At 44.3% G+C, this 15,464-nt stretch overlaps 1 protein-coding gene across 5 annotated transcripts in view; it reads left to right on the top strand.

Annotated features, from left to right (window-relative positions):
• ADORA2A (adenosine A2a receptor) overlaps window positions 1–15,464 on the top strand; it is a 32,051-nt gene that overhangs the window by 7,886 nt on the left and 8,701 nt on the right. For 4 of the 5 annotated variants that reach the window (XM_085509515.1, XM_015878417.3, XM_015878415.3 and 1 more), the window contains one exon: window positions 10,874–11,750. In XM_085509515.1, coding sequence (XP_085365641.1) covers window positions 11,401–11,750 — 350 coding nt within the window. In that variant the 5' untranslated portion in view covers window positions 10,874–11,400. Of the gene's footprint in view, window positions 1–994; window positions 1,399–10,873; window positions 11,751–15,464 lie in introns of those variants that run through there. The other variant, XM_015878418.3, reaches the window with a different exon arrangement.

The raw sequence follows: 15,464 nt of genomic DNA, 5'->3' as shown, positions 1-15,464 counted from the left end.
TGCAAGAAACAGTCAATGCACAGCTTAAACTTTGCTATAACTCATTCATCACCTTAACCTCATTGAGAAACTTGCAAAGGATGAGCTAAGAGAATTTAGAACTACTTCATCAAGTGCAGATAGTTGGTAAATGGGAGTTAGTTAAGGGTGTGATCTCTTTCCCTCCTTGAATTGAATTCTGTAAGGAGCTGATCATATGAAGCCTGACACCTGGAGTTTAATTCAGTGCTTTGAGCAGATAAATCAGTGGGGCTGGCACAGAATGGGAGAGCTCCTAAGGGAGATGTGTGCTCTTCTGGAGTGGCAGAAGGGGCTCAGGTGGGAGCTGGGAGCTCGTTAGACCTCACTATCCATGTCCATTTAAGCAACCAACTCAAAACCTATCGATTTCGTTTGGTTTGCTCTGGAGAAAGAATGCTTCTCATCATTGAACCTATTGGTTAATTATTTTAGAACATTAAAAAAAGAATAATAATCACCAGGTAGCATAAAATACAATGAATCTTGTAGAAAGTGTATGCAAATGACATTGCAGAGGATAGATGAGTGTGGGTGTGCTGCAACCTCCTGGCTTACAAAGCAGTAGTAAATCTTCTGCCATGAAGGCCAGGAAAGAAAGTTCCTTTGGGGCTCTTGATAGTGTTATTTTTATGTTTTATACATATATGTGTGTATATATATGTATATATAATAACGCTCTTTAAGCTCGAGTAAGATTAGCAGTTTGCTACAAATACAACAGTGGAAGATGGGACCTGAAAAGGAATGACAACTACAAGATGGATCGTGTTTCTCGTAGATGATAGGTCAGAGGTTGCATGCAGTGGGCTTATCGCTATCTGACAAGTAACGAGATAACAGCCAGGTGTTACATGGGGATGTGGAAAAACCTGAAAGAGGAATAAGGAATACTTGCTGTGGCATTTTTAGGGAACGTCTGCAAACAGTGCGTCTGAGACAATGGAGAAGTTAGCAGGGAGTGAAACTTCTTGCAGAGATGGTTGGAGCCAGGGATAGGGGGAGGGAAAGGCTGCCTTGTGCAGAGGATGAGGGAATCTTCCTGTCCCCAGCTGATACAAGGAGAGGAAAGGGGGGTTTTCCTGGAGCCTTGGAGACGTGACAAATGACATGCCGGGCTCTTGTCGATTAGCATTTGTGATTGCACTCAGAGCCAGGGTGGAAGGCACTCAGCCATTCTCAGTACTTGCAGATTGGGCTCTTTTATCTGCCAGCTCACTGAGATACTGAGCTTGCCGTCTCCCTGTCACAGGGATAGTCGTGGCTCCTTGTTGGGCAGCTTGTCAAGGAGGGCAGGAGAGGAGCTCAGCTGGATCCAAGCCAGCGCCAGCTGGGGGGTCATGTCTGCATACCTCCTGGGCAGGGGCCCTGCGTGTTTGGGTGAGTAGTGCTGTTGAACAGAGGGAAGTGTAATTTGGTCTCATTTTGCTCTTTTGACGCATCCTTTTGTAGGTGGTGGTTTTCGCTCTTTTCTCTGCTACAAGTACTTTCCTCATATAGTATTCACATCTCAGTTTTTCTTCTATTTTTCTCCTACTTCTGATTCTTTGGAGTTATTTTGGCTTGTTTTTACAAAGCTTTCTCTCTCTTCTTATCTCCCTTTCTTTTTTTTCTTACAATGGGAGCCTAAGTGTTTCTATTCTCACTCGTTCAGTAATGCTGACCTGTTATCTGCATCCTCCTTCTTGTACTAGGAAAGTCCTCTGCACACTGACCTGTCATTTTGGTTGCTGAGGCTACCCCAGAATAGGATTATCAGATCCTGGTATGAATCAGTTGAGGTTAAGGAGTCAAGAGAAGAGGGCTGTTAAATATCACATTCTGTGATGATAATAACTTTGGTCTCAGGATGAGATGCACAGACTTAGGCACAGGCTCGCGTTTTCTGTAGGAAGCATTTCCCAGGATAAAAGAACAGCTACCAGGTATTTAAACAGACTGTTTAATGCAAACATCAGGAAAGAGTCATGTGATTGAAATTAATTGGAATAATTACAGTTTCCACATACGTCCGATGCACAGATCAGTGCCCAGGTTCAATGGGATGATGGAAAATAACAACAGACTGATTTGGGCAGGAACCAGCTCCATTATGATTCTTGGTGTATGTGTGGGGGAAGCATACTGACTTTCCAAAAATTGGTTGTTTTTTGGCTTGAGTTTTAGGTCAAAAATAACCTGTGTCTAATGGCTGCCTGGTCAGGGGTTTCTTAGAACACCCTGATTCCAAAAAAGAGTTTCCCTCCCAGAAATAAGGACTCTTTATTTAGAGCTGTTAAAACTGAGGCACTTGACTTTGTCAGATGCCTAATAGAAGTTATCTGTTGTTTTATACCACCCGGAGTCTTGCTTAAATGCTGGCCCATACTCTGCTTGACCATTATGGTGCATTCAGGGTTGTAATATATGTAGTTGTAGAGGATTCAGGGGGGTTTACCGTGGCTTGTGATTCTTTTTCTCTGGTACATCTGCGTGGTACCAGCTCTTGCAGGATGTATAGAAGGTAAGAAGCTGTGTTTGTGGGCTGAAGAATGGAAACAGGATTCATTGATGGCTTTTGTAGCTTTTCCTACCAGTATTGAAGGGGGATCTTCCTGATCTTCCTTTTCATACAGCTGATCTGGGTGATTTCAGCAAGCAAGAGATGGACACAGTCTACATGGGAGAAACCATCCTCAGGTCTGGGGATGCCTGTGCTGGGTGACTCACTGGCATTCATTTCTGCTCTACCCATATCTTTTATAACTGAGCCACACACCACAGTTCCTTCTTGGTTTCTCCTTCCTCAGCTGTTCGAGATGGTGACTGTGGGTTCCCTGTATAGCTGGAGTTTTTCATCTTCTCATATAAAATATATGGGAGAAAGGGACCACTTCCCCACTGTGGTAGAGCCATCTCTGTTTTAACAGGCTGTTTGCTGCTCATCTTTCTGCTGCTTGTAGAGATGCGCTGTAGCTCACAAAGAGCTAACAAGATGCTTTGTCCCATAAGAATGTTTCCTAAAGTGATTTGCAAATGTCTGCTAGTTCTTCATACAATGGTTTGATGTAGAAGGAAAGCGCTAACTAGAAATGTAATTTTCACCAGCACTGTGTGCTCTCTATACCAGAACTGGGTGTCTCTGTCCCAAGCAGGCAGAGGAGGAAGCAGGCTGGAGCAGCAGGCTGTTGCTTGTCAGCGGATGTGCTTTTACCACAGCACACGGACTTAGGAAATGAAGGAAGAACTTTGTTAGAGTCCTTGAAGCACCAGCTAAACCCTGAGACTTTGGGATCAAAGAACAGCAGCACCGGAGAGTTCTTATAAAATGGATTATTATCAAGGATTTACAATAATAATAATAATAATAACCCATGGAGTACCTCTAGAAAGGCTTGTTTGGGTGTGGTAAAGATGCAAGTCATTTTGCAAGAAGTGTGATGCAAGTTATAGCAAACAGAAGAGGAAGGGACAATGATGGTGTTTGGCCTTGAGACGTCATCAGAGAGCCAACTCTTTATCCACAGAGGTTGGCAGTGCACTGAGAGGTCTTAAATAGATTTGAGACCACAAGGCACGGAATGAAGGGCATGATGAGGTGTGGCACAGCAAATTGGGATGAGTGAGGTGGGGTAGGTCCCTTAAAAAAGTGAGGGGAGAGGGACAGTTATTGGAAACAAAGTAAGTAGTCAGAAAATCTGACATTCATCTGCTTTTGGGATGAGCACCCAACACAGCACTGTCTGAGTGCTGTTTTGATGGCAGGATTGATGAGCTGAGGTGAGATGAGTGGGTGATTCAGACTGGGCCAGGACACAGGAAGAAATGGGGTATATTGTGTTGGCCAAAACCCAGCAGTGTTGCAGGGCATGAGGAGGAAATGTTACGGCTCCTGTGAATGAGCAGCAAGCAGCCCTTGTTGGGGAAGTGGCAACCAGTGGGGCTGGGGGAACCCCAGGGTGCTGGGGCAGGGCAGGATCTGCAGAGCATGAGCCAAGTGCTGCTGCTGTGTCACAGCTCCAAGTGACAAGGGAAGGGGGTGAGGCGGGGAGGAAGGATGTGCTGGGCTGTGTTTGCAACCCAGCAGAGGCCCAGCTGCTTTTCATGCTCTGGGTAGGCATGAGTCAAACCACCTGGGTGGTAACGCGACTTCCTGGTGGGGCCGCAGTTACAACCCCTGTTCAGAGGGGTCAATGTATGACCCACAGATGAGAGAGCTTTTCTTTGGCTCCGAGGTAGGTAGATATTGCTCATCGCTGTTCATACTGCACAACGGGAGAGGGAAGTGTAGCTGAAGAATGGTTTTCAGACCCACAGGGAGAGATGGCAGGAGCTGCATTCCTTCTGCTGTGAAGATGATGGGGAGCTGGCCAACCTGGCACATTGACAGTCCTGTTCTGCAGATGTGAGTTGGTGTTCCATGGGCAGAACTTGGGCAAATGCTGCTCACGGCCCACAGGGCACAAGCTCACAGAGGGAGCAAGGCCTGATGGAGAGCAAGTCTGTAGCTGGAAGAGACAAATGGGGTTGTGAACTGGATAAGAACACAGCAAAATCAACAGATGTACCCAATTCTGAATCACCTTTTTGGAAACTTTGTATAAGAATGAAAGATGAAGTCACATCTGGAGAGAAGTTCACTGTGTTAAAATACACCCGAATGGATGCATTAGCAATAGGATAAGTATTTTCAGAGCAAATTCCTCCTTAGCCTGTATTCCTCAGTGGGTCACCTCTGCTTGAAATCCTTCTTCCTTATTTCTTTTATTTTGTTCTTGAAGGAAATGCTTCTTATGTGTGAACACAGCTGGTTGTGGTAGGGCTGTGCGGAGGCAAAATTTGCCTTTGAGTTCTTTCCTCACACAGGAAAAGAAAAATGGATCCTCAGAGACGTTGTGAATGATATTGGCAGTAGTAACTTCTTTCTGGCCAGGATTCATTGTTTTAATTATGCTTTTTTTTACATGTCTGCCTTATGACAGTTTACTCAAATGCTCCATTTTTAACTTTTGGAAATGAGGCTGTAGGTAAATGAGCATTACCACTCTTGGATGCAAATGGTTTGCTCAAAAATCCTCCATATTTCTGTGCCTCTTGGCAGGATGTCATCATGCTGCTCTAGTGGGCACAAGGGAGCCCTTTTCCTTTGGTTTGTTTGTTTCATCTGGTTTATTTAACTGCTGGTCATTCAGCCTTACTTAGTTTTGCCCTCCCTGTCTTTTAGTGACCATTAGAATGGGAATAATTACAACGAGTTGTTTTTGTTGTTTTGTTTATTTTTTTCCCTTGCTTGTTTTTAAACATTTATAACATCCACTTAGGGAAAAATAATGGTCAAATGTGTTCTGTTCCAATCCTCTCTTCCGCTACAGCAATAAAAATTAATCCACTCCTAGCACTCGGAGGGCAGGAGGCAAAGCTGAAGTATTGGTTTCAGATTTGCTGTTCCTGTTAGCCAGCTCATCGGTACTGTGACCTTTGTTGTCCAGTGGGGTTTCTCTTTCTGGGCTTTTTTGGTTTGTTACTTTATGTTGGTAATAAACAGGAAGAGCAGAGACATGGGACAGGCTTGAGGGGTACAATCGCTCCTGGGTTGTGTTGCTATCACAGCTCCACTATCTGTAGTAGTCTCCTCGTTGGTAAAGACTTGGCACCCAAATTCAACAGGCTTGTTCTTGACATGATTATGCACTCCATTTTGGTCCTGAGCTACAGCAGAGATGAAAACATAAGAAATTTCCCTCTTCCCTGTTGGGGCAGTTCAGACTTTTGAAGAACCATTTCTTTTGCCCTTCACTTGGAGTGCTTAGAGTGCTGGTTTTAGATCTTGGGGGGCTACTGTTTCCCTGTAAGAGGGGATTGGCCTGAGTTTAGCAAAACTGAAGCCTTCATCCTATTTAGTATTACTGGATAATCTGCAAAGCTGATCTGTTGTTACCCTGCTGCAGGGCTCACGCTGTAGGAAGACTTCACTCCCTGAAGGGAGATGAGCTCTGCACTTGAAAAGATTTGCATTTTTCTCAGTCAGAACATCAGTGGCTTGGATGTTGTTTTGGTTGAAGTCTAAAATGATGCTCCACAAGGGTCAGGCCGCAATGTGGAGTCCCTTGATAGAGGGAAGGATTTCAAGACATTGCCATGTTGTGTGCTTGTCTGGGTGTCCCTGCAGGCAAGTGTACCAGGACACGGGATCTCTGCTGCTCCAGGAAGATCCAAGGGGGCTGCAAGTGCTCCAGGTACCTGAAAACCAAGAGCATGGAGTGCTGATAATTTTGTCTGCTTTGTTTCACTTGTACCTTTTGTTAACAAAGAACAGTCTAGAGGGAAATAGTCTATTATTAATATTTAATTTCCTCCTATTACTGTAAGCAGATGACCTAAAGATCATTTAGCCAAGAGCCAATAATGAAGCAAATAGAGCAACCAGAACAAGTGTGTCTTGGTTAGTAGGGTGATGCCTCCCTACTCTTCTCTTTCCTGCCCCACCCCACTGCATTCCTCCATCATTCAAGGGAGAACTTACTGGGGCTGTCTCCAGCCCTTGTGTGGTGGGTCAGGGCTGTGGGGGAGCTGCTCTAAGTGATGTGTGTTCATGGAACATATTGGGGTTCAGAAAGCAAACCTGCAGGCAACAGTGAAAAGTGCTGCTACTGTCTTCCCTGTTTTTGCTCTGTTTATAGTCTGAGCTGTTTTGTGAACTGGTGTAGTACCTGTGTGCACATTGACTCACTGTGTCTTGATCCTCTAGAGAAATGAGGAGAGAGAATTTTCTAAGGAACCTGAATGTAAAAGATAGCGAGATTCTTTTTGAGCTGAAGGGCTTTAAGTGAGGATTAGAAGCAGCAAGCATCCCCCCTCAAGGCTTTGGTAAGTAGAAAATGACTGTTTTAGCAGCAGTAATGTTCTGCTTGCAGCCATGTGTGAATGGAAGGAATTTCTCCTAGAGAGCAAAGTGATCTGTAGTCAGCTGGTACCTGGGGAGGGCTATGTTGTCTGATGGCAGCCCAAGGAATGAGGCTGGATGAGGGCCTGAGCGCTGCCTGAAGGGACCAAGAGCAGGGAGTGAGTTTTTTAGTTATGAGTGGTGGGAAGCAAGCAGTGGCCAGGGGCTCACTTCAATGCTTTAGGTGATCAGGAGGGTGAAGAAGCAGCACCTTAGTCCAAAACCAACTGGAGATGCCAAACAAAAGCTTGCTTGGTCTTCAGTGGTGAATTGCTTCATGGGTACGTGCTGTTCAGGTGCTTTATTGAATTTTCAAGGAGCAGTTTTTCACTGGGGCTGAAATCTGAGAGAGAACAGGGTGTTCCAAGCCACTAAAAATGAGCAAAGCAACAGCTTTACAGGTTTATGAATGCCAAAAAAAAGAAAAAGAAAAAGAAAAGGTTTATTTAATAATAGGGGAAAAGCCAGAACATGGCCCAGGGTATCAAGGAAGAATTAATCCAATTAACAAGACAAAACATGAGCTTGAGAAGAAATACTAAATGTAGCTGTCCAGCAGATTGTGTGATACAGATTATTTTTCTAAAGTTTAGAGAGGCTTGCAATGTTGATCCCTCAAGGGCCTGATCTGTTAAATATACACTTCCCCAGTGAGTAAAACAAGTTAATTAATTTTGTCTTGTCAGACCTTGTTGCTGAGCCTTTGAGTTTTGCATGAAGTCAATGATTTTGTAATGTATCTTCTGAGTGCTCCGTATTTCATTTTTGTCCCTGCTCAGTGAATTTCTAGTGATGTGCATGGGGAGATTGGCCCTTTCCTTGTTTTAGAGTGAGCTGCAAATGGGTCTGCAATTTAAGATGTGTCATGCTGTTGAAGGCTGGCAACTGTGAGAGGTCAATGAGACTCAAGGGAAGTTTGGGTTGACTTCTTTGGTGAAAGCTCCCTGAATGGTGACACCTCTGTATGTAGTAGGTGAGAGCCCTGATGTGCTGGCGTTGTGTGGTGAGCAATCCCTGCTTCTAGAAGCAGTTGTTACTGCAGAAGCACTGGTGCTGAGGCAGACACAAAGTGTAGTTTGGTTGAGACTGGGGCACCTGCTCAGCTCTGGTGATTTCTCTTCTGAGATGTGCAGGCTCTGCAGAACTCTCTAAGTATTTTCCAGCCCATCTAGGAGCGGATTAGGGTGAAAGGACATGCCCTCCTCTGGACACAACATCTTGCAGATTGCCTCTCAATAAATACCTAGGCTGAAGATTTAGCACGCTGGTTGTGAAAGGGAATGGGAAACAAAGGGCCAAACAAATTGAAAGCTAAATTGAAAGATTAAAACGAGACCACGAAATAAACGTTTGAAGTAGAAGGTTGAAAGCTCTGCCATATTAGAAAGCAGTATGTGGTGTGGTCATTAAGCTTCAGCTTCCAGCATCGTGCTTTTTCAGCACATGTGCAGAGCCATCAGTAATTCCAGAGTTGTATTTGTGCTGAATAATTTGTATGAAGGGATCTCTTTAGAACAGAAGTGTTGATTTAGTTCATGTCCTGTTGGAAAACAAGTTTGAGGTGAGTCACTGAAAGAGCCAGGTAAAACAAAATGCACGAGAGATTAATACGAATTGAAAATCCAACCAAAGGGAGCTCTAGCACTGGGAAAAGTATCCCCTGTTTCATTGACAACGTTAGTTACCCCATCACCATCTCTGCAGCTGTGGTACTGTGGAACATGGGAGCCTGCACCCATCTAACAAACACACCGTGTTTCTCTTACAGTCTTAATTTTCCTTTTGTTGTTTCTTTGGCTTCTGCCAACTCTTATCCTGCCATTCCCATCCCTTTCTTACTCTCTCACACAAAGCGCTGTCGTTTATTTTCTGTCTTGCCCTTTCTTTTCTTTTCCTCCCGATTTTCTTTGTCCCTATCTGATCTTCTGATCTCCTTCTCTGGAAGGCAGGCTGCAGGGGAGATTTTATTATCAGTGCCTTGAAACAAACCTACTGGGACTTGAAACGGGCAATCAGACATTGGAGAAGTGATGTAGGAGCACATTGCCAACAACCCTGAAATTCCAGAAGGTAGATGCAATCCGTGGGAGGTCACTGGAAAACAGGGCTTTAGCTAAAGGAAGATAAACAATATAGAGACTTCTTGGGGTTTTTGTTCTTTAGAAAAGATTAAATGGATGATCTTTATCTCCCTCTTAATAGCTGTATCACAAACTAATCTATTCTGTTCATTTCTTCCACACAAACCAAACAAAACATACAAAAGATTGTTGGAGGTGAAGGAGAAGCTGGGTTTTTGAAACGTATCCAAGCCACCAAGAGCCATTTACTTTCCTTTCAAACGCTGCATTAGCAGTAGAGCTCTAAATCAATGAAAGGTCTAAAATTAGATTATATTCCTGAGATCAGATGTGAATCACAAGTTAATCATATTTTCTTTTATTATCACTGTCTTTAGCCTTTTATTTTGTCCTGAGAAATTAGGTTTCTGACTTCAAAACAGTGAACTGTGAAGGCATGCAACCTGCTGGGTTAGGCCAGGACCCATCACTAGTGAATGAGGTACCAAAAATTGTTTGTTTTGGAGGTGTGCGTTGCCTCAGAACCTGAGTTAGTCATTTATTAGCCGGTGCTGTATCTGTCTCTTATGGTTAAGAGAACCCGTTATGGTTTCTTTTGCTGCTTTCAGAAGTTAATGAGAAAATATTGCTACCAAAGCTTTACTAAATGAGGTTTAAGACCCAAACTGAAGTTACAGGGTAGCACAGCAAACAGTTCTCTTAACTGTGGCGTGGATCTCAGAGAACTGTATCTTTGTTGATAAACTTTTTAGCTGAAACTGTGGTGAAATGCAGCATTACTGAAGGCAGAGGTACCTGCAGGATCAGTGTGCAAATGAGGCACACAAGTAGGTGGTGTGTAACTATCCCTGTGAAACAGCATCTGTAGGAGTTGTGTTTCCCTGCATCGTGGTGTGTCCCAGGTTTGTGTGTGATGCAGGAATACGAAAGTGCACTCTGGGATATGGTGGTGGCATTGTGCCTATGTGTGCATATCTAACAGGGGTATATCCTGGATGTGTTCCTGGCTGGTAGGAGTTGTACAATCAAGCTGACTTTCTCTGTGAAGTGTATCAGTATCTGTGGATGCAAACAAACAAAAAACATTATGTCCAATGCTGATTTAGCAAATAAAATGATTTGCTGATAGGATAAAATTCATGTGAGCAAAAAGATGGTGTTGCAGGAGGGCAACATGAAGACCCTTGTACTGTGTGTCCATTCCCAGCAGGGAAGTACTGACGCTGCTGTCTGACATGCCTTGAACTATTTATTCTCACTGCTTCCAATTGCATTTCAGTATGCATGTATTTGGAGGAAAAAAAGGGTGTGGGAGCAGAGTGAATGCATGACCCCCTTATGAATGAGTGTTCGTGCCATTGCTTTGCTGTGTATTGGCGAAGCACGCATTTGTGCAAAGTACATGAGGGTGGGCTGCACGTGATGGCCTGAGACTGTGTTTGTGATCAGAGGGAGACAGGTGTATGTAAAAGCCTCCTCCACCTTTCCTCTGTGCAGCCACAGAGCTTGCCAAGGCGTAATTAATGGGGCTCTCATGTTTCAGGGCAGACTATCGAGCAGCTGCAGAAGTGCCAGCTCAGTTGGTAGCCTCAAAAACAAAACATCTCTTGTTTCTCATCATCACTGTGAAATGCTGCCTTCCTGAGCCTTGGGTCTGGCCCTGCAGCTTTCAGGATAGACAGAATGTGAGATTTTTGCCAATTATCTATTCTTCTTGGTCTGTTTAATATCCGTTATCGATTTAATATGCCACTCTAATGAGATTTTGCTTTTTCCATCTCCGCCGTAGAGCTGATTACTTAGCATATGTGGTTTTTCTTTGGTTATTATCATTATTTCATTTGTTTTTAAGGAAACTACAAGAGAAGTTGAACATTTGCTTCAGCTGAAGAGAATGTTTCCCAAGTCTTGGGCGGAAAGAGGGAAAGAGAATGGAGTATGTTGCTGGTAGGTATGTCTGACAGGAAGCCATGACTAGCAGTGTGACTGTCAACAGGAAACAAAACTTCACTGCCGATGCGATGCTGACGTGCAGCACACTTACTGTGTCGTGTTGCCAGCTGAACTCTGTGACCTGGGGAGCACTGTTTGACTACATGAGGTATTCTGTATATCCGTTTGCAAGAGTGTGAATTGCTCTGAATTACTCCACCTTGCCGAAGCGAGCGAGCCCTGTCTTTTTTTCTCTTGACACCTGCTCCTGTGAAGACATCCAGCAGCCATGTGCAGAGACGTGTATGTGTGAGCCACCCTCACAGCAGCTGCAGAGCGCTCTGCAGAGCACAGACAGCTTCGAGGTGTCTTGGCCATTCAGTGCTCTGCAGATATGAACGCTGAGCTTTTCTGGCACGTTCTCACGTTGGCCTGGTCGCTCTCACCATGCTAGTACATGGGAAAGAAGACTTCCTCTCAGACATAGCTTACATCATCCTGGAACTGATCATTGCGGTGCTGGCCATCCTGGGGAACGTCCTGGTCTGCTGGGCTGTCTATTTGAACAGCAACCTTCAGAACGTCACCAACTATTTCGTGGTGTCCCTGGCTGCTGCTGACATTGCGGTGGGAGTGCTGGCAATCCCCTTTGCCATCACCATCAGCACTGGCTTCTGTGCCTTCTTCTATGGCTGCCTTTTCATCGCCTGCTTCGTCCTGGTCTTGACACAGAGTTCCATCTTCAGCCTCCTTGCTATCGCCATCGACAGAATCATTGCGATCCGCATACCCCTCAGGTGAGCAGGGCGGGCTGGAAGGCAAAGGGGGCACTTAGTGGGGAATGAGCATCAGTAAAAGCAGATCTCAAGGTAAAATGCAGAAGGGAGAGCTAATGAGCAGCAGCGTTTTTCACCTTATGATTTGAGAAAACAAACCAAAACCCACATTCATAGAGGCTGCCTTGGATGCTGGATTTGTGAGTGATTTCTTTCCCATTCTTCCCAGCCCTCATATGGTACATGGAAATAAATAAAAGGCATTACTTTCAGAGCAGCGTATGTAGATGTGGCCCGAGACAATTCTTCTTCACTCAGGGCAGCCCAGGCAGGCCAAAGGATTGGACACCCATGTGTTAGATCAAGGGAAGGGCTTGTGTCCATTCCAGACTTGAAGGTGGTTTTTCCTCTGGTCTCCATAAAGGGCAGCCTAGTCTGGTGGCTGGTGACCTTGCACATAGCAGGGGGTTTGAAACTAGATGATCATTGTGTTCCTTTTCAACCCAGGCCATTCTATGATTTAAATGATTGTGTTTGGAAGCTAGATGCGACTAGCTGCTACTTGGTGTGCAGCCAGGGGGGCTGGTTTGGGACAAGGGGGAGTTTTGGTATGTGTGCAGGGGGTGCTACTCAGTTCAGCTTTCTGCACTGTGTCAGGATACATCTGCCTGTGGGTGCAAAACAGGACTGTGTTTTATGGGGCTGGGTCTGAATGCTTTGTGTCAATGCTTGAGAGTTGTTCAGCAAACTTGACATGCAGAAGAAGCCCTGGGAGAGGCCAAGGCTGGCAGAGCATAGGAGCCTCCTATGGGAGGATGCAGCATGCTCTCACCAGTGGAGAGACTTTGTATCCTGTTGAATAAGAAATATGGCTGCAAAAATGGAACAAAATTCTCATTATTGTGCTCTCAACTTGGAGGTTTTGGTTATCTTCACTCCTATTGAGTTTAAATCTCTTTGTGCCAGCCTATCCAGTCCAGTTTTGTCCATTCTGAATACAATGCTCACCCAGCTTACACTGGTTAAAATAAACCTCCTGTTCCCTGCTCTACCTTTCCATGTGGATCAGTGCAGCATAGTCATATCTGAAGGCTCATCTCAGCTGATGTAACATTGCTGTTAATTGCCGATTTCCAAACTTCCAGTTGTGTGACAGTCTACTTTTGGTGTAGCTGTAAGGAAAAGTGAATCTATTCCATTGTGGAGGAAAACCTATGAATTTATAGATTAGTACCTATAAATTGGACTGTTTTCACTTTTCTACATTTCTACAGATAAATGTTTTCACATCATAAACCAGTGGGATAATAAATGCACAAAGAAGCAGATGTAGAGCCTTTGGTAGCTTGCATCTGAGTTGGTTTTGAAAAGGTGAAATGTCTTTAATCTCTTGCAAATTAACTCTGGAAACTTTTGCAGACAGTTTAAGCATTCATATGGTTAGAGAATGACCTTCCAGGAAAGGGATTTTAAAAATCTGGATTTCTGCCTTTTATTATTATTATTATTATTGGCATTGCAACTATATTATCTTTGATTTTCTGGAATAGCTAAAGTAGAGTGTCTTTCAGAAGAAGTCTTTCTGGCTTGCCCAGCACTGGGTGCTGTACCTGTTTCACTGTTTTGTTTTAGAAATAACAGAGCACACCCTCTTCCAGTCCAGAAGCAGTTGAGTTGATTGGCCACAGAAACCAACAGGTAGATCTATGGGTTCCTCCTCCTCGTCGTCCTCTATTAGTTTGTCCTTTTACAAAGGGAAGGAAGAAGTTGTCAATTCTGTTTTCCCCAGAAGCGTTTATGGGTGAATAAACATTAGATTTACAGCTTCTGACATGCTGAGAAAGTGAAAGCTATTCGCCCAAGAGGGAGAAGCTGCATGACTCAGACTGCTCACATCTCACTTTTTGCTTTCAAATGCCTGGTTGTCTCAAATATGCATCAAACCAATGGAAGGAAAGTTCTCCTGCTAAAAATGCAGCGCTTCCGCATTCTTGAATGTAAGACCTTTGAGGGGAATACCTCTTCTCTCCTCTTCAGAGGATAAGAAACATAACACCAGACATTCCCAATATTAATTTAGATAATTACTCTTAAAAATAAATGAGATCTCCTTCCTGTATTCTAGAAGGGAAAGAAAAAAAGCACCAAACCTATTTTTTCTCCACATTTAACTGTTCCATACCTGATTCGTCCTAAGGCAACCACGATGGATATCTCTGTGGTTGTGTACACACACACACAAATAAGCTGTAGGCATTAGGGAGGGAGACGAATGAGGTTCCTTATTCTGCTTGGTTTTGGATACCTCAGTATGCAATTGGTGTTACCTCTGGAATGATTTTTCTGTGGTTAAAAGAACAGTCCCCATAAAATGGCAGTGAGGAAAGGCACATATCGGTAACATTTAAAAATAGAAGAAAAAAAAATGGTTAATTGTCAAATAATTAAAATATTTCACAGAATTTGAAAGACTTTCAGAAAGTTCTCAAACATTGGCTGAATCCTGCCAGATTTAATACAAGTGTAGCTCTCTGAAAGTGGCAACAAAGCGCTCCTGAGAAAGCAAGGCCAAGCCATTGTTCGGAGTAGGGCTAATTGCAAACTGTCTCTAGCATGGCAGGTACCTGAAAACCTGCACTCACTGATATAAAACCCCTGGGTGTTCGAAACAAAACTGGCTGTGAGTCTGAGCTCCGGGATAAAGTCACGGGCCAAGAACAATTGCCATTTTCCAGGCTTTTTGGTGCCAGGAAATGCTCCAAGGGCACCGTGCCCAGCCACATACTCTTGTGCATGCTCTGGTGGTGCAGATATTCCCGTGGTGAAGGACAGGTAGCTCTGATGTACTGCAAGGAGAGAAGGTGTTTCTTCCTGCAACCAAACAGAAAAGTGTTCTCAGGTTACTTTTTGCTCTGTGTGCTGGCTTCAGGTGTTGGCCTGTGGCATAAATCCATGTGCTTGCCATGCGGTGCCAACTGCAGGAGCTGGAAGTGGAGACCTTGTCCTGTAAAGGGAGGTACTCTGGAGATAGCTGACTTTCTTAAGCAGTCATAGATGAGCATCTGAATCAGTGGTTTAATATTTTATTGCCACTTTGACCCACTTTCTTCTTTCCCTGCTCACCATAAGCCTTTTTGACCTTATGCCAAGCTCTTCCTACACATATTCATATTTTGTCAAATAGATTGCTAACAGATTCAGCCCAATATGAAATAATAATTTGCTTTCTCCTTCTAACAACCATGGGCATGGCTTTGAGAGCAACATGAATTGTCTATGGCTTTGTGTGCTGAGGTGGAACTTGCTGCTGCCAAAGTTGTGGTCTGGAAGCTGGTAGAGCTGTGAGCATAAGAGCAGTGCCTGCCCAGTGCCATTGCTTCTGCTGCTCAGAGCCCTGTGCCTGGCTGTGGGGTCCCATCCTGCCTGTTCCCATAGCACAATCAAGTACCAGTATCAGGTATCATCTGGTAACAAGGAAGGATGTTTCTTGACTGAGAGTTTTGGGAAAGAATTGTTTGAGCGGTGTGTGAGAAGGTCTGGGTTTGATATCCTGCTGTAAGATATCTCAAGTGATCTGGGACTGTTCAGTGCCTCATTTTCAGATACATGTTATAGGGATAGAATATTTTCCTGCCCCTGTGACTGTAACTGCCAGGGATGTGTGGGCTGTTGGGCACTGTGCTCAGTGAACTGTGTTTGTAGTGAGTTGTTCAGAAGCACTGATTGCTGCTGGAA

This window comes from Coturnix japonica, chromosome 9 (assembly GCF_054131305.1).
Source record: "Coturnix japonica strain WE chromosome 9, WE-NBRP24, whole genome shotgun sequence".
NCBI classification, from domain to species: domain Eukaryota; kingdom Metazoa; phylum Chordata; class Aves; order Galliformes; family Phasianidae; genus Coturnix; species Coturnix japonica.
This window is presented reverse-complemented; position numbering and strand designations above follow the sequence as displayed.